At 46.0% G+C, this 19,531-nt stretch overlaps 1 protein-coding gene across 2 annotated transcripts in view; it reads left to right on the forward strand.

Moving 5' to 3' along the window:
* Nucleotides 1-19,531, forward strand: part of TSPAN2 (tetraspanin 2) — a 56,307-nt gene that overhangs the window by 18,873 nt on the left and 17,903 nt on the right. For both annotated transcript variants that reach the window (XM_032420856.1, XM_032420863.1), the window contains exons 3-6: nt 9,155-9,252; nt 11,010-11,084; nt 12,368-12,466; nt 13,713-13,784. In XM_032420856.1, the coding sequence (XP_032276747.1) occupies nt 9,155-9,252; nt 11,010-11,084; nt 12,368-12,466; nt 13,713-13,784 (344 nt within the window). The remainder of the gene's footprint in view (nt 1-9,154; nt 9,253-11,009; nt 11,085-12,367; nt 12,467-13,712; nt 13,785-19,531) is intronic.

Consider the following 19,531-nt stretch of genomic DNA (forward strand, 5'->3'; position numbering starts at 1 on the left):
GAGGAGAAGGAGAAGAAGAAAGAAGAAGAAGAAGAAGAAGAAGAAGAAGAAGAAGAAGAAGAAGAAGAGGAGGAAGAGGAAGAGGAAGAAAACACTGGGGGCCAGTGGGAGCCAGCGGGACAGGCCTCAAGATGGAGGGGTGCTTGAATAGGGCCTCAGAAGACAGTGGGTTTCAGATAGACTGAGTTAGGGAGAGCCTTATTCAGGACTCTGAGTTAGCACTGGCCAGTGTAAGGCACGCAGTTGCCCATCATTTCTCTAGCCAGAGGAAGAGATGGCTCATCATTCAGGATACTTTTAGGGGCGTCTTCCTAATCTAGCTCCTCCAACTATATATAACTGATCCTCAGAGTGAACATTATTTTCTCTCTCTACTCTGAATTCAGTAGTTACCTGATGATGTCCTAACACGATGTCAGTCCCAACAAAACGGTGAAAATCTTTTGCTCCTGAAATTCAGGCATATAGAGGTTCAGGGTATCAGCCTTCAGTCTGTCTTCTCTTCACATGCTGTTGGCTCTGCACCGGAACCCTATTTATCTCCTCTTCCTCAGGTAGGACTCGCAAGACTTTCCATCAGAAGCTGCTTTTGTGCCTTCGGGTGGATGGGGAGGAGTCCGCCCTTCTTTAGAACCAAAACGTGGGAAAACATCCACCCGTTCACTTACAGGCAGACATTCTCCTTCAAGTTGTTTGGCAATAACTAACTGCCAAACACCCAGCCACCTACCGCCCTCACCACCAAGGTTGAGGTTGAAAGATGTAAGTCTCTATAATGTAATTCCTGAGCTTGAACTGGGAATTTTGGGCCGCAGTAAAGAAAAGCCATTTTTATAAGACCAGGAAGACCTGGGTTATATGAAAAACATGTAAGAAAGGCTGTCTCCCTTTAAGATGAGGGAGACATCCCAGATGAGGATAAACATCTGGCTATCTAAAAATCTCTTCATGGTGTTTTTAATTTGGGGATTTCATCAGGTATTTGGGTTTCTGCAAACATAGTTATGCATTGAAGCAGGGGCTCCTCTATTCTTTCCCTCTTTTTTTACAGGCTCTTCCATTTAGGAAAAAATATAATCTATTCATGGGTACATCAGCCAGCCTCTATAGTCCTGGGCTCTGGAGTTACACAAAAGAGGATGAGAACGCTATACTCGCTCCCATGTATCTTTGCGATCTATTTGAAAAGACTCACAGTTAACAATGTAAATTCTAATGGAAACGAGCGTGTAACTAAATGCCAGCTAAGTGGTATTTGCCGTGGGTGCATCAGCGGTCATTCTAAACCAGCGAGGCAAGGATCTGATTTAGGTTTGAAAGACCAGGCTGTCATCAATGAGTGGAAGGCAAACAAGGACAGCAGAGGTTGTTGGGCAAAGACTGCAAAGGCGCATCCACGGGATGGTGATCAGCAAGCCCAGGCTGGGCAGAGGACTCTGGTTGGAGTGGAACAGATTGGGGCAAGGTGGGAGGTAGGATTAGAAGTGCCAGGGAGGGAGGGAGAGGACAAACACACAGGGCCCTGAATGTCATTTGGTAAAGCAACAGAGGGATAATTCAGGGTTTGGGGGGAGGTACGATCGGCGCTGCATTTTAAAGAGATTATTCTGGCAGCAGTGGAATGAGAGGGGAGACAGAAAAGAACATGCTAGGTGACTGATACCATCAGACAGAAGGGCATCAGCGTGGTGGTTGTCAACAGTAGGAACTGTGAAGAAAGAGACAGGAAGACAAGCAACGTTATTAAACGTTATTATTAGACAGTATTAAAGTCAGGGACAGAAGGAATCAAAACGATCAAAGATATCAGTGATAGAAGAGTCAAGCCTAGCAGGAATAATTCATGATTCTCAGTGGGAACCTGAGTTGCAGAAGGAAGGGCTCCTGCTCGGGGCGGGGGGGGGGGGGGGGGGGGGGGGGGGCGGCGCTGTGAACCTGAGGTGCAGTGTGGGGAGCACCCTCTGTCCGCGTTGGCCCACAAAGTGCTGATAGCAATTTCACACGTGTCGATTTGGGTCCAACGTAAGAAAACCTTTTTCATGTTTTTATAAGCCCAAGAAACTGAGCAGACTCCCACAATAAGAGTGAACTTTCCCCTACATTGGTATTTACTTAACCACTAATGTGGCAAAAATCAGAATGGAGTGTTTGTCAATTCGGGAGGTTCCAGGGCTGAGTAGGAGGGGAACTAGTTCCATGCAGACATTCCAGATCCTATTTGCTAATCTAAACTGAAGCAATATGAACGGCCCCAGATGCAAGAAATGTCATATCTTGATGGACAGATCTGTCAGGACTCTGTTCATCACAAGTCACAGAAACTTGACACAGGCTATCTCGAGCAAAACAGAAATTTCTTGACTTGCAAAACCGAGAAGTCCAGGATTCGTGCTCGTCTCGGGGGTGCAAATGATGGGGTCGGAGTCCAGCCTGTACCCGTCTCTTCGCTCTGCTCCCCTTTGGCTCCGTTCTCGGGCACGGTTCCTCCAGACGTGCTAACATGGCTGCTCACAGCTCCAGGGGCCGGCTCCCTAGGAACCCTGGCAACGGAGGTACCTACTTCTTTCATTCCAGCAGCTCCGACGAGAACCCTGAGCCTCACTCTGCTTGGCAGTCTTGGATCCAGGGCCTGTTCCCACACCAGTCATTGGGATGGGCTCATTGGGCCAAGTCTGGGCTTCACATCTGCCTTAAAGGCTAAAGTCCACAGGGACTGAGCAGAGAAGGTTTGTTTCTCTCACAGAGATGAAGAGGAAGTGAATGCTGGCTAGGGAAAACAACAGTCTATACGGCAGGGCCTGAGTCCTTCTAGTGTGTTCTTGGTGGCCTGGGGCATGGATGTGGGTTCGCCCACCCTTAATTCTTCCTCAGCCACACCTCCCCTCCCCGGGTCTGCCCTTGAGTGGCCGGTGGTGAAGATGCTCGTGGTCAGTGCTCCAAGTTCAGGGAAACATGTTATCAAGAATGTTAGCACTAGGGGCGCCTGGGTGGCTCAGTCGTTAAGTGTCTGCCTTCAGCTCAGGTCGTGATCCCAGGGTCGAGCCCTGGGATCGAGCCCTGCATTGGGCTCCCTGCTCCGCGGGAGGCCTGCTTCTCCCTCTCCCACTCCCCCTGCTCATGTTCCTCCCTCTCTCACTGTGTCTCTCTCTGTCAAATAAATAAATAAAACCTTAAAAAAAAAAAAAAGGAATCTTAGCACTAGGTAGAATAAGGAAACGGAACCAGTGAGGAAACAACGGGGGTTGGCAGTCAGCCATGGTTTTCCAGCTCTTCGTGGTGGGGCTCAGCCCACAACCCAGGTCTGCCGACACCCCGGCTTGTGCTTGTTCTGTTTCCCCTGGACAGTGGCAACGAACAGTCCTGGGAAGTCAGAGACCTCCTCTCCACTCCAGATATTTCTTACCATATAAATGGAGCCATATACTTGTGTGCAGAAATTGGTATTTCTTTCCTCAATAAATAATTGTCTAGATAGGAAAGATACCTGCTCTCTGGCAATAAAACAAGAAGAAAAATACACCAGGACACCATTTGTGGACTTAACAGAGCAAACGGTGTGAGGTAATAGGACTTTAGAAAAGAAGCAGGCCCAGATTCTGGAAAATCTCGCTTCATGTCACAGAGTGGCAGTCACTGAGCTGTGTGTTTTCTTTTCAGAATAAGTGCCAGAGCAATCAGCCCATGAAACTCTTATCACCCCTTTGTTAAAGAGTGTCGGGGAACAGGCTTGGCACATTCAAGTGGCTCTTAAAGAAATAGAGCCTCATGGCCTAGAGTTCCCCCTCTGAGAGGGACCTCGGGAACACACGTGGCCTAGCTCCCTGCTTCTGGGCAGATGACTGCCAGGCTTTGTAGGAGAACTTTCTCTCTGTCCTTGGTGGGGGGATGCTTTCCTGTCTGGGATCCTTGCTTCTTCCTTGTGACAGAGAGAGGTTCCCTTCTTGTGGTTAAGATCCACCCTGACGTCACAGCTGGGGACAGGGTGGAGAGATCCAGCCCTGAGCCCTGAGGGGAGCAGGGGCTGAGGGCAACCAGACTTCCACCTGCCGCCCCTTCTCAAGGTCCTCTGAGTCCCGGCCAAGGTCTGGAGGCTGGTGCAGGATATCTGTGTCCCTGGAGTGCTAACATGGAGAACGGAGAGCCTGCCAGAGAGGAACTGCTGGGATAACTTGGGGTTTCCTGCACTCTCTCCGCTGTAGACTCTCTCAGCAAACTCCTGGGGGGAAGCTCCCCTACCCTCTGTCTTCCAAACTCCACCAACCTGCCCCTTGGACTTCCTGTTACAGTCCCTCTCCAGGGGCTGCCTCCTGGAGGGACAGACACTGCAGGGGGCTCTTTCCAGGAGTGCTCAGTGGGGAGCCGGCCCCTCAGGCCTCAGAAGCCTGGACAGGGCGCGGGTGCTGGAGCCCATGAAGCCGTGTCTGTGAGCCGAGGACGTTGGCAGGTTTTCTCCACGAAGGGGCTGCCCTCACAGACAGCAACCCCTTGGCTCTCCAGGGTCACAGGCTGACCTGTAGCTGTCTCTCCCTGTTGAATTCAGAGTCCGGGAGCCTGGTTGCAATTGCGCCTGGACGTTATGTGTAAGGAAGGGTTCCAGTGCTGAATGCTGAGGAGCTGGCTTGCCTTTTTCAAAACTCTGACTCACTCCGATCGTATTTTTTTACTTCTTGGTTTTCAGTTGTACCTGAGAGTCGTGGTGGTTGCGGAAGAGAGGTGCTATAGCTTACATGGTTGAGAGTTTCTCCAAAGCACTTTTACAAGTTAGATTATTATTTCCATATCACAGATAATGAAACTGAGGAAGAAGATGTACTTAAAGGTCAGTCGACAGGCGGATCTCTAGCTCCCAGCCCTGTATTTTCAGAGGCAAACCCAGACATCATCCATTAGAGACTCCGCAAGCCCTTTTCTGAAGGAAGAAGAAAGAAGAGCGCCCTCGTGACATTTATAAATTGCTAAGTGAACAGCCTTTTAGCTGAGAGCCCCCATTCTTCTGAGTTCCCACTGGAATTGTGCCAGGGGAGTTAGGCTGTGTACCTTGGAGCAGACTCCCTAGCTCGGGTCCAATTTTGCCCCTCACGAGCTGGGCAGTCTCTGGCAAACGCCTTAAATTCTCCGTGTCTCAGACTCCCGGCTGTGAAATATGACTACTAATAATCCACAGACCTCATAGCGTGAGGTAACAGAAGAGCACGCTTAAGCGCAGCACCTGTTGTGTAGGTTGGATTATTCTGATGTAGGTAGGTGATTGTGCTCCTCAGTAAAGGAAGGAGCCAGCCTACAGCAGGCACGATTACACGGGAGGATGCGAGAAGGAAAGCCAGATAAAGGAGTGAGTGCTTTAGATGCCGTGTAGTCAGAATGAGAGACTGGTTGATCACACTGAGGCTTCTCGGGAGGCAGGTTCCCGAGCTGATGCCTGTCAGGGGCACAGTGTGGGTGCTGCACAGAGAGGCTGAGGTGCCAGGAAGTGGCAGTTGTCACTCTAGGGCTGGATGACTCCGTGACTCATACATGTTAAGCTCCATACAACAGTACTCAATAACGATAGCTGTTATTTACATAGAGCTCAAGTCTTTACCTTCCCCATAAGCTAAGTCCCGTCCCGTATTCTAGATACATATAAATTATGTGCACCCAGGGCAAGCTGGGAGGGAGGGAGAGTTGCCCAGAGGCAGAGAAAAAACATTCTTAGATGACAAATGGTCATTAGCCGGGTCTGTAAAACCGTCTGCGGCCAGAAAGCCACGGAAATTGATGACCATGCCACTCTTCAGTCCTATAAAGGGGGGAGTCATTTTTTTTTTTTTCCAAACCAATTGATTACATTTATTTACATATCACAAAGAAAGGTAGAGAACTTGAGCATTCAGTGTGGACTATGTTCTTGGTGACCTACATACATTATCTTTTTAAATTCTTACAACCATATAAAGTAGGTATTTTTTCAGAAGAAACAGAAATGTGGAGATGAAGAAACTTAACCAAGGGCACACAACTAATGAGTGACAGAAGTAGATCACAAGATCTGACTCCAAAAACCATGTCCTTTTCATCTCAACACACTGCTTCTGGTAAATTCAATAAGCCGTCAGCTTAAAGACCAGAGAAAGGAGATGGAAAACTATAGCAGCTAACACTGTTGGGAGCTAGAGAGATGCAATCTGCAACAAATTATGGAAATTAAATATATATATATATATAATGTATATTATTATGTGTATGTATATTACTTGTATGTGAAACAGGACAAAATTCCTGAACCATTTCTGGGAGAGGATGTGCCTTAACTTGTTTCAGAATGAATTGCTCCCAAGACATTGTGAATCCAAAGGGGGGAGTCCTTTTAAAATGAGTTGGTACAGACAAGGCTTTTTGGTTGCTGGGGAGAGGCCTCAGGAACTGGAGCTGCTGGGTCAGTTCCAGGGTGTGTTTGCTCTGAGTTCTAGGATTCCGGTTGGCCTACTATACAAATAAGCAGATTTTCTTGGGGTCGGGGTGGGGTCATTATTCTAGAAGGACAAGGATTATTGCCCGAGGGTTGAGTGAGCTTGTGTGCAGCTCGGGGAACAACTGTGTCCTCCGCAGGCCCCACGCCTATGTCCACCGCACCCCAGCCTCCCCAGGAGCAGCCCTCTTTCCCGTGTTCCAGACTCCCAGGAACCGTTCTCGGGGTGTGCAGCCGTGCGCTCATCTGCCCGACCCTGAGAGAGCGCCACCCTGTGGCGGCTCGCTGGGGGTCTGTTGAGATGTATTCCTAGCATGTATCTCTCAGCAAAGATGGGCAATGGCAGACCGCCAGGCTGATCAAGAATTCTGTCTTGTGCTGGGCATATTCTAGGTGGGGTGAATAGGGTTAGTTGGTGGACTTAAGTAAACAGAGAAAGACAAATATGAGAACCCGCAAAAGCACCAAATGGAAAAGAGCAGGGCCAGGTCAGGTCGCGGTGAATTCCCCTGTGGCCGGAGCCCAGGCTCGAGAAAGATCCAGGTGGGCCCGGGGCCCTAGGCTGTAACTCTGAGCAGAATCTGTAGAGGGAAATCAAGGTAATAAGGCCGCCCGCGAGTGAGACATTTTGTGAGGGGACTGAGTAAGGTGAGGGTGTCCCCCTGCCTGCAGCCTGTTGGGACAGGACTGGAATCGGGTCTCCAGGCCTGACCCCCGGAAGCAAAACAGAAATGGAACCCTTGCCTCGCCTAACAGGCTTGTTCGAGAAGCCAGTGAAATGATGAAAATGAAGGAGCTTTGAAAAAGAAAATGTTTGGGGCGCCTGGGTGGCTCAGTTGGTTGGGTGACTGCCTTCGGCTCAGGTCATGATCCTGGAGTCCCGGGATCGAGTCCCGCATCGGGCTCCCTGCTCGGCAGGGAGCCTGCTTCTCCCTCTGACCCTCCCCTCTCTCATGTGCTCTCTCTCTCTCTCTCTCTCTCTCATTCTCTCTCTCAAATAAAATAAATAAAATCTTTAAAAAAAGAAAAAAAGAAAAAGAAAATGTTTAAGACAATAAGGTGTTGAGGCAGCGGAGGCTGCAATAGCCCTGTTTTTAATAGGGTGTCATTTCTCGCGTGACCACATCCATTCCACACGAAATCCTGCTTTTGGTGGAGAGGAAAGGGGAGGAGGGGGCCGAGCCGGCAGAGCAGGACTGCACACGCTGCAGGGCTTCCCGGCCCCCGGAGGCCCTGAGAACAGCCTGGGTGGTACCGGAAGTGCAGCAGCCTGGCCTGCCCCCCCCACCCCGTCTGTGTCAGGGACCCGACAGATCTGCCCACAAACCACCGGCAGCACCCCAGAGGGCCCCCCCAGGCACCCCGCGGGCGGGTGGGCTCAGGCTTCCCCCCCAGAGGTGCAACGCCCGGCTCCCCACCCTTTCAGAAAATGGGAGGGGTTTCCAGGTGACTCATATGAATACAATGCAAAAAATAAAATAGGGACAATTAGCATTATTCTAAGCAAGTCAAGGACCAGCCTCACATTGTGTTCTAACTTATCTCCGGATCAGAAAAGGAAGTAAGAAAGGGCTTGGCTTTATTTCTCTCAGAACAAGAACATTTCTGTCCTTTGCTTTCTCCGTGAGAACAACGGTTCCTAGGAGGTCGTAGTAACTTGAGTAGTAAGGGAAATGAGCGCGCACGTTGAGGCTGCCATTATCGCAGGGAGGCGGGGCAGGGGAGGCTAATGGTGATGGGATGGCTTTAGAGGCGGATGGGTATTTTTATCCCAGCTCTATGACCTTGGGCAAATCGCTTAACCTTTGGGGGCCTAGTTTCTCTAGAAAATGGATATAATAACGGTACCTTGCCTCACGAAGATTAAATTAATAAATCTGCGCCAGTTGCTGTGCCCAGAAAACAAGCCCTTCCCAAATGTAGTGAATATTGTATTAGTACGAGTATTTGGTGTGTGTTACCTCGTCGCCTCCCCTCCTTGGCTGTTTTCTTGGAACATTGCTACCTCCTGTGTGCCCAGCGTACCTGGTGATGCCCTCTAAAGTGTGTGATTCTCACAAAACTTTTCGGCCTTATTGCTGTGTCCTCCCCCCACCCCACCCCCACCTCCCCACCCCCAACTAGAGCCTCTCTCTTCTGTCCCATTGTGTCCCTGCTTCCCCATCTGGGCAGACCATCAGCCCTTTGTCCTCCCGGTCTTTCCTATGATGGCGACAGCCATTAATTCCTGAGTGCCATGAGAGCCCAAGGGGCTCCTAAGGAGGTGTGGGTTTGTGTCCTGGCTCTGGCACTGATCCTGACCGCCCCTGGGCTCAACGGCATCACTTTTACGCAAATGATAGTAACAGCCACTTGACAGGGGCGGTAGAGATCTGGAAGGTAAAGTGCCTGGCATGGGGGTGGCGTGTGGAGGTGATTAAGAGCAGGCGCTGTGGGACTCGGACAGCCGAGGTTTCCAATCCTCGTGGCTCAAGTGACGGTGAGGAGGTCCCTCCACCTCCGTAAGTACCAGCTTTCTCTGTTCCCTGGGGATAACCGTGGCCCCTGCCTCTCAGGATCCCTGCGCAGGGCCCGTCAGGTGCATGCAACAGGTGTTACCCATTACATTATCCGCAGCGGACGTGACACCCGGCCGAGGCGGCCCCCTGGAGCGGCCGGGGAGCCCGCCGGCTGAGGGTCAGCGACTCCTCTGACTCTTCCCCGCAGGGCTGTATGTGCTGGTTGGAGCAGGGGCCCTGATGATGGCTGTGGGCTTCTTCGGGTGCTGCGGAGCCATGCGGGAGTCGCAGTGTGTGCTCGGATCTGTAAGTGGGGCGTCGGGGGAGGGAACTGGTCTGAAGCGGGCCCCCAGATCTGGCCTCCAGCGCCAGCTCCTGGGGCCCGCTGAGACCTTGGCACTCACTCCCTCCTCCCTGAGTCTCCGTTTCTCCATCTCTTGCTTAAGAATAATATTATCTTTGTCCCTGCCTCATATGGAAAGTATGAAAAATATGAGGTCATTAGCGTGAAGATGTTTGGAGAGGAAAAGTGCCTAATAACTGTAAGGGATAATTATGATTGCTCTTTCAAAATTATTTCACAGTGAGGGAGGCAGCTACGGTTCCTATAGTCAGGGAAGTGCTGTTAACTATAAGAAAGGAATTGCTGTTTGAGAACAGTAACTTCACCAAACATCCCTCTTGTAGTTTATTTTATTAAGCAGCCTCTGTCTTGAAAGAAAGAAAGAGAGAGAGAGAAAGAAAGAAAGAGGAAAGGAAAAGAAAAGAAAAAAAGAATGAATTTTAGTTACTACTATACATCCAATACCAGAGTGACCTGAGGGAGACAAGGAGAAGGAAGAGGGGCCGGAAGAGAGAATGATTTTGTCGGTCTCCACAAGGGGTCTAGAAACAGCAATTTTAGGGGGGCAGTCTCTCCTTACTTGTTGCAATCTTTGACTTTTAACTGTGGCTGATGCTTCTGATCTCTTGCTGAGTAAAATCTCTAATTCATCTCCTCAGTCCTCCATTCTTCCTGTCTTTCCCCTGTTGCTGAGCATCCCGGTCATTTATCACTGAACACAGAGCAGACCCAAGAGACCAGAACAGAAATCTGTCCAGGACAGCCCTCACTGCCACTCCCACTCCCCAGAGAAGCCTCACAGCCCACACAGTCTGGGCCCCTTCTTCCCCAAGCCCAGGCCCCACCAGTTGCTCCCTATGTCCTGGCCTTGTTTTATATCTTTATGGAATCTCTTTGGTTCATCAAGAATTCATTGAGCACCTAGGTGCCAGGCACTGTTCTAAGTGGTGGGATTTCTTTTATCACTACCTGAAATTATCTAACTCACTTTTTTATTGCTTTACTCATTTATCATACTTCCCATTTTCTTTTTTTTTTTTTACTATTATGTTCAGTTAGCCAACATATAGTACATCATTAGTTTTGATGTAGTGTTCAACGATTCATTAGTTGCGTGTAACACCCAGTGCTCATCACAACACGTGCCCTCCTGAATACCCATCACCTGGCTACCCCATGCCCCCCACCCCCCTCTGAAACCCTCAGTTTGTTTCCCGGAGTCTAGAGCCTCTCATGGTTTGTCTCCCTCTCTGATTTCTTCCCGTTCAGTTTTCCCTCCCTTCCCCTGGGGTCCTCGGCGCTATTCCTTATGTTCCACATATGAGTGAAACCATATGACAATTGTCTTTCTCTGCTTATTTCACTTAGCATAATCCCCTCCATGTCGATGCAAATGGTACATATTCTTCCCATTTTTCTAATAGGAGGTCCGTGATAGCAGAGATGCGGGGATCATATCTCATTCACCGCTGTATACCCAGGGCAAGGACAGTGCCTGGTGCAGAGTAGATGCTTACTGATAATTGCTGAATGAATTAATGAGCAAGTGAATGAATGAACAAACTACAGGGGAATGGAGGGAGATGCTTCCTACCAGATCAATTCAAACTAATAATCTCGCCTAATGTTGTTGTTTTTCCAAATGAAACTAGCATTAAAGAGGCCAAATAAATTGAAAAGGCATTGAGTTAATGAAGTGAGTGTATTCTCTTCCCTACAGTTCTTCACCTGCCTGCTGGTGATATTTGCTGCTGAAGTGACCACTGGGGTATTTGCTTTTATAGGCAAGGATGTCGTAAGTCGAAATTACAATTTCTTTTTACGATGGTTAAAGGCTTTCTTTGCGGCAAAGGCTATGAGAATATTACACCCACAATGATATTGGAAAACGACCCCCAAGATAATCGTTTACACATAACTTTTTCACGTAGAAGTATTATGCAGACCTGTGCATATTGTATGTATAAGTGTGCGTACATTTACTTGCACACATTTTTCTGAGGAGATAGTTCATAGCTTTCATTAAATCTATAAAAGAGTCTATGATTTCTTTTAAAGGATCTCTAGTTTAAGATGATCCCATTTGTAATGGGGAAGTGGGTAGATTGCACACATGAGAAAGAGGGATGGAGAGGAACATGCATTTTCATCCCTTGTTAGACTATCATTTGTCCATAGGGCTTGGCCTGAGAAGAGGTCACGTCATCCTCAAAGACTAAAGCCCGACCTGCTGTGTGCTGGTGAAACCAGTTTATTTAAATCGGTGTTCAAACTACAGGTGTCCAAAATAGGTTATCAAGAGAACCCACAGAGGAAATGGCCTTTTCAGAAGGGACACACTGTGTTAAGACACTCTGTGGGAAAGCAGGGCATGAAAAGGAGGAAGAATGGAATCTTAAGTTTACTGTATTTCACGTAAATTCATGTGCTATCAGTATTGTGTTTATGAACTTTAGATTTCTTTTAAAAATGGTAACTATGTAGAATAAATAAATATCACCTCCTTTGGAATATTTCTAAAGTAACTGGTTCTATCTTTCGGTTGGAGGAATTGGATCTTAGGACCTTTTGAGATGTTATGGATGTCAGATCACCTGCCTTTATACCAGAAGAAGCATTCCCTAAGTTTCATATTATATTTGTATGCTGAACCAGTTTTCCTTGGTCATGAATATTTTTCAAACCATGTCATGAATAGACATGAGTACTTTTAACCAGTAGGGTACCAAGAAGGCGTAAGTCACCACTCTGGCTGTACGTCAGAATCTCCTGGGTAGGCCCAGGAGTCTGGGGGCTGATGGATGCTGATGTCCATTCAGGCTTGAGAACCTCTGCTCTAAGAAATCTTTCTAGTCTATGAAAGTTATTCTTGGTTAGTCTATGCTTCCATCTCCAAAAGTATCCGAGAAACTCCAGAGTCTGTAATCTGTCCCATATTTGGAGAATTGTCTTAAAATACAGATAAACATAGGGAAAGGCTGTATTTTCCAAGGGTAAGGAAGAGGGGTTTCCTTGATGAAATGAGAATGTTTGAAACTTCCCACTCACTGTCCCCTTGGTTTCATGGTATTTTTTCAGGCTATACGACATGTTCAGACCATGTATGAAGAGGCTTATAATGATTACCTGAGAGACAGGGAAAGGGGTAACGGGACTCTCATTACCTTCCACTCAACAGTAAGTAACTTTACTTCTTCCTTAAAATCGTATCTTCTAAAGAGCATTCATTGGCCAGCTTCTCTCCCATCACCTGGATCAGGGTAAATTTGGTGAAATGAAGCCTTAGCCCTGTATTTCAGCCCTCACGGGAGCCACAGTTGACAGTCTGTGTAGAACCTAGAAGAGGAAGAGGCCTAGCACAGAGGGTTCACAAGAGGAAGTCAAGAAATGTGCCCCAGAGAGACAAAGGAGCACAAATAAGAACACCCAGAAAGCAGCCCAAATAAATACCAAGGTCTCTCAAAAGGTGGCCTAGTGGTGTAACAGAAACAACCACGACCTTCAAGTCGGACAAGCTCAGTTCTAGCTGCAGCCCTGCCACTGAGCAGCTTCGTGACCTTGAGCAAGTTCCTTGTCTCCCTGATAATCATTCAGCTCCCCATTTGTAAAATGAAAGGGCATGGACACAGCCATGCTCCCTTTATCCTGGAACGTTCCATGGGACTGTGCTTTCAGGGCAGTGCTGAGGGCTGCACACAGTTAACCAAGGAGGGCGCACAAAGGAGATGGGCCAGGCCAGAGTCTTAAGCCCTGCGATATGGAGAAGTAGCTATGAACTCCTGTGCCAAGTGCTATCAGGTAGCGCCATTCTTGTTCATCACGGGAATGTCCTGGAGGGTGCAAACCATTTCTCCTTCTCAGCCTCAACTGCCCCCAGGACATCAAGCAGCACACACTCTCCTTTGTCCTGGAAGGGCCAGCCATAAGGCAGGATACCTGTTCGCTGGCCAGCCTTCAGGCCCTGACCTGTCAGCCTCCAGGGTTTATTTACTGTGGTCACTTCTCCTCTCCATCCCAGACTGTCCCCAGTTAATGAGCCCTTCCTGAAGCTCATAAAACTTCAGCTACTCAGCAGGTTAAATTACCCCCAGGCTGAAAAAAAAAAAAGAATCTAAAGACCGAATTCCTGTCTAAAAAACAGCAATTTACACAGACACCGTCAATTGCCTTCTTGCTTTGTTTGGGTTGCCTTGAGTCACTTCCCATCGGAAAACTCAGAAAACTTTACAGAAGTCCTTTTCTTGTTTTGCTAGCACGATTATGTGAGTCTTCACTGTCTTTCTAGAAAGGGCAGTTTGGGTTGCAGTGACTGGGCCCTGTGGCTGCTTTGCTGCCTCAGTCCCCCGGGGCCTCAGCAATGACGCCCAGACTTGTAGCTCCCACTTCTCCCTCCTGTGCCCTAAAAACTCTTCTCTGACTCTAGTTTCAGTGCTGTGGAAAAGAAAGCTCTGAACAGGTCCAACCCACATGCCCAAAGGAGCTTCTAGGGCCCAAGGTAAGCTTCTCTACCAGGGTCCCTATCCCACCTGTCATGGAAGATGGTTCTAGCCCATGGGGTGATGGGTGTGACTCTAGGAGGCCCTCTCCCGGGGACTTCTGTGCCTCAGCTCTATTCTACGTAAACTAAGTGAAGCACGCCGAGTCCCAGTGTCCTGGTACCCTGGGAAACAATGGTATGCTGACTTGCCCATAATGGGGCAAATGCTGTGGCATTAATTAAACTTGCCAGGGCCAGGGGCGTGCACCCTGAGAATGTTGCCCCACTCCTCTCCGTGGAAGTCACTGATAAATGCTTCACTTATTAAGTGCTGTGTGGCCGGCACCGTGCCAGGTTCTGAAAACTCTCAGCTGAAGAACATGGCCCTTGCGTCCGTGGCCTCGCAGACTAGTCAGGGGAGAAGGTGCTCTGCCTGGTCTGTACAGAGTACAGTGGACACAGTGGTATTAGGAAAGCTTCACAGAGGCTGGAATCCTTGAGCTGCATTTTGATAAGGGAAGGTCATCCCAGGCCCAGAAAGCAGCAGGAACGGAGGCGTGGCAGAATGGAACTCCAGGAAAATAGGGACTCCAGAGGGGATGGTGAGGGACGTGTTTGGGGAGGTAGACAAAGGCATGATTTTACACCTGGAACGTTGGGACAGGTGTTGCTTTTAGCAGAGGATTAACATACTCAGCGTTGTATCGTAGAAACAGTACTCAGGCTGCCGGATGCGACAGATAGAATAGAAGGTTGGAGAGTGATGGAGGGAGGCCGCTTCAGTGACACTTGTGGTCACCCTGGTAGGAGAGGATGAGGAGCTAATGCAAGTGGCAAGCAGTAGGAAGTGAGAGGAAGCAGCAGATTCCAAAATGTTCGGGGTGGAATCCACAGGCCTCTTGCATGTGAGTGGGGAGTGGGAGGGAGGAAAGTAAGACTTCAGACTTCTGCTTGGGCAGAATGGGTGGGTAGAGGCTCTGCTCCCTGTGAGAGGTGAATATAGGGAAAGGAGCAGATCCTGGGGCAGTTTTGGTCAAGTTTGCCCTTTACGTGCCTGTGGGACTTACATGTAATCTGAGCTAAAGATAGGAGTAGGGATCCCAGCATAGTGGTGGTAGCTGAAGCCATAGCAGTAGAAGGGAGCCTCCAGGGAGGTTGTGTAGAGTAAGGTAGAGGTGGGCTGGAAACCCTGTCATTTAAGGGGTAAGCAGAGGACAAGAAACCAGAAGACTGTGAAGGAGGAATCGGACTGGGGAGAGTCCAAAGACAGTGGCGTCTGGGAAGTGAAGGAGGAGAGTTTGTCCATAGAGTCCAACGCTGGGAAGAAGACAAAGAAATGAAGGCCGGAAATAATGTGTTGGGTTTGGTCTTAGGAGATCGTTAATGGTGTTTGCTATGCAGTTTCAGTGAAGGGATTGGGGAAAGCACAGATACAATGTGGGAAATAAGTGGGGGAGATATGAGAATGTGGGGAGAGTGACATGGATGCTCTAAGCATGCAGCTGTGAAGGGACTGATGAGACCTTAGCTCCAGCTTGTGTCATGAGTCATGCATTGAAAACTTATTGACTCCCTGTGAGTTGGATGGCATGAATAAGGCACAGCCAGGGCCCTCAGAGTTCTCACCATCTGCTGGACAGACCAGCCAGGGAGCCAGCACCACCACGCAGTGGTGCATGAGTAAGGCTGCATGAGAGGCGGCACCACAGACTCAACAGGGCATGCGATTTGAAGGCTTGCAGGAGGCCCTTCTGATGTGGTTCGTTTTTGTTGTTGTTCAAGTATCTTAACATACAGTGTTAAATTCGTTTCAGGTGTGTAACGATTCAATACTTCTGTACATTATTCTGTGCTCATCACAAGTCCTTAATCCCCTTTATCTATTTCACCCAATCGCCCACCCACTTCCCCTCTGGCAACCACCAGTTTGTTCTCTGTATTTAAGGGTCTGTTTTTTGTCTTTTTTTTTCTTTCTTTGCTCATCTGTTTTGTTTCTTAATTTGCACATATGAGTGAAAGCATATGGTATTTGTCTTTCTCTGACTGTGTTTCTCTATTTCACTTAGCATTATACCCTCTAGGCCCATCCATGTTGTAACATAACATAATAAAATAAAATTTAAAAAAATAAATAAATATATAGGCACTCAAAGGCTGTAGAGGTGAGAGACTTTTGTTTCCTTGCTTATAAGGAAGTAACAAAAATAATTTCTTTTTTATGTAAGACTATTAAAATTGAGAAAATGATCTAAAAAATGGTCAGATTTCGTTCTTTTATATGGCTGAGTAATATTCCATTGTGTATATATACTACTTCTTTATCCATTTGTCTATTGTTGGACATTTGGGTTGCTTCCATATCTTCACTATTATAAATAATGCTGCAATGAACATAGGGGTGCCATATATCTTTTCAAATTAGTGTTTTTCTTTGGGTAAATGCCCAATAGTGAAATTGATGGCTCATATGGTATTTCTATTTTTAATATTTTGAGGAACTTCCATACTGTTCTCCACAGTTGCTGCACCAGCTTGCATTCCCACCAGCAGTGCATGAGGATTCCTTTTTCTCCACATCCTCATCAACACTTGTTTCTTGTGTTTTGATTTTAGCCATTCTGACAGGTGTAAGGTGATATTTCATTGTGGTTTTGATTTGCATTTCCCTGATGCTGAGTGATGTCGAACATCTTTTCATGTGTCTGTTGGTCATCTGGATGTCTTCTTTGGAGAAACGTCTATTCAAGTCCTCTGCCCATTTTTTAATTGGGTTATTTGGTTTTTTGGTGTTGAGTTCTACAAGTTCTTTAGGTAGTTTGGATATTAATGCCTTATCAGATATACCATTTATAAATGTCTTCTCCCATTTATAGGTTGTCTTTTTGTTTTGTTGATTGTTTCCTTTGCTGTGCAGAAGCTTTTTATTTTGATTAGTCCTAATAGTTTAATTTTGCTTTTGTTTCCCATACCTCAAGAGACATATCTAGAAAAATGTTTCTACAGCCAATGTCAAAGAGATTACTGCTCATGTTTTCTTCTAGGAATTTTATTTTTTCAGGTCTCACATTTAGGTCTTGAATACATTTTGAGTTTATTTTTGTGTATGATGTAAAAAAGTAGTCCAGTTTTCCCAGCACCATTTGTTGAAGAGACTATCTTTTTCCCATTGTGTATTCTTGCCTCCTTTGTCATAGATTAGTTGGCCATAAAAGCGTGGGTTTATTTTTGGACTCTATTCTGTTCCATTGATCTGTGTGTCTTTTTTTGTGCCAGTGCCATACTGTTTTGATGGTTGCAGCTTTGTAGGGTATCTTGAAATCTGGGATTGATTTTATCCAGCTTTGTTCTTGTTACTCAAGATTGCTTTGGCTATTTGGGACCTTTTGTGGTTCCATAGAAATGGGATTATTTGTTCTCATTCTGTGAAAAATATTGTTGGTATTTTGATAGGGATTGCATTAAATGTGTAGATTGCTTTGGGTAGTATGGACATTTTAGCAATATTTGTTCTTCCAGTCTATGAGCATGGAATGTCTTTGTGTCATCTTCAATTTCTTTCATCAGTGTTTTATAGCTTTCAGAGTACAGATCTTTCACCTCCTTGGCTAGGTTTATTCCTAAGTATTTTATTATTTTGAGTGCAACAGTAAATAGAATTATTTTCTTAATTTCTAATTCTGCTACTTCATTATTAGTGTATAGAAATGGAACAGATTTCTGTATATTGATTTTGTATCCTGTGACCTTACTGAACTCATTTATCTATTCTAGTAGTTTTTTGGTGGAGTCTTTAGGGTGTTCTATGTGTAGTATCATGTCATCTGCAAATAGTGACAGTTTTATTTCACCCTTACCAGTTTGGATGCCTTTTCTTTTTGTTGCCTGATTGCTGTGGCTAGAACTTCCAGTACTATGTTGAATAGAAGTGGTGAGAGTGGGGAAAAAAGAAAAAAATGGTAAGAGTGGATATCCTTATCTTGTTCCTGATCTTAGAGGAAAAGCTCTGTTTTTTACCCTTAAGTATAATTTCAGCTGTGGACTTGTCATATATGGCCTTTATTATGTTGATGCATGTTCCCTCTAAACCTACTTTGCTGAGGGTTTTTATCATGAATGGATGTTGTACCTTGTTTAATTCTTTTTCTCCATCTATTGAGGTGATCATATGGTAAAACCTTTCTCTTATTGATGTGATGTGTCAAGTTGATTGAATTGTGACTACTGAACTAACCTTGCATACTAAGAATAAATCCCACTTGATCATGGTGAATGATTTTTTTAATGTATTGTTGGATTTGGTTTGTTAGTATTTTGTTGAGGATTTTTGCATCTTTTTCAACAGAAACGTTGGCTTGTAGTTCTCTTATTTTGTAGTGTCTCTGTCTGGTTTTGGTATCAGGGTAATGCTGACTTCATAGAATAAATTTGGAAGCTTTCCTTCCTCTTCTGTTTTTTGGAATAATTTGAGAATAGGTGTTAACTCAGGGAGCCTGGGTGACTCAGTCAATTAAACATCTGACTCTTGATTTCGGCTCAGGTCATGATCTCAGGGTCCTATGATCAAGCCCCACATCAGGCTCAGTGCTGAGCATGGAGCCTACTTAAGAGTCTCTCTTTCTCTCTCCCTCTGCCTCTCCCCCCACTCTCATGGGCTCTCTTTCTCTCTCACTTCAAAAGAAAGAAAGAAAGAAGGAAGGAAGGAAGGAAGGAAGGAAGGAAGGAAGGAAGGACGGCAGGAAGGCAGGAAGGAAGGAAGGAAGAAAATACTAAAAAAAAGGATAGGTGTTAACTCTTCTTTAAACAAGTGGTGGAATTCACCTGAGATGCCATCTGGTCCTGTACTTTTGTTCGTTGGGAATTTTTAAATTACTGATTCAATTTCATTGCTAGTATTCAGTCTGTTCAAATTTTTCATTTCTTCCTGATTCAGTTGTGGGAGGTTCTATGTTTCTAGGAATTTATCCATTTCTTCTAAGTGTCCAATTTGTTGGCATAAAATTTTTCGTATTCTCTTATAATCTTTCATGTTTCTGTGATGTCGGTTGTTTTTTCTTCTCCTTTGTTTCTGATTTTATTTATTTGAGTTCTGCTCTTCCTTTTTTGATGAGTCTGGCTAAAGGTTTATCAATTTTATTGATCTTTTCCAAGAACCAGCTCCTGTTTTCATTGATCTGTTCTACTGTCTTTTTAGTCTCTATTTCATTTATTTCTGCTCTAATGTTTATTATTTCCTTCCTTCCATTGGCTTTGGGCCTGGTTTGTTTTCTTTTTTCTAGCTCCTTTTGTGTAAGTGTAGGTTGTTTGAGATTTTTCCTGCTTCTTGAGGTAGGCATGTATTGCTATAATCTTTGCTCTTAGAACAGCTTTTGCTGCATCACAAGGATTTTGGAATGCTGTGTAATCATTTTTGTTTGTCTCCATGTATTTTTTAATTTTCTCTTTGATTTCTTGGTTGACTCACTCCTTGTTTACTAGCATGTTATTTAGCCTTCATATATTTGTGTTCTTTCCAGATTTTTTCTTGTGATTGATTTCTAGTTTCATACTATTGTGGTCGGAAAATATGTATGATATGATTTCAATCTTTTTTAATTTATTGAGATGTTTTGTGGCCTAACATGTGACCTGTTCTGGAGAATGTTCCATATACACTTGAAAAGAATGTGTATTCTATTCTTATTGGATAGAATGTTCTAAATATATTTGTTAGATCCATCTGGTCCAATGTATCATTCAAAGCCACTGTTTCCTTGTTGATTTTTTGC

This window comes from Phoca vitulina, unplaced genomic scaffold, assembly GCF_004348235.1.
Source record: "Phoca vitulina isolate PV1807 unplaced genomic scaffold, GSC_HSeal_1.0 scaffold2, whole genome shotgun sequence".
NCBI classification, from domain to species: Eukaryota; Metazoa; Chordata; class Mammalia; order Carnivora; family Phocidae; genus Phoca; species Phoca vitulina.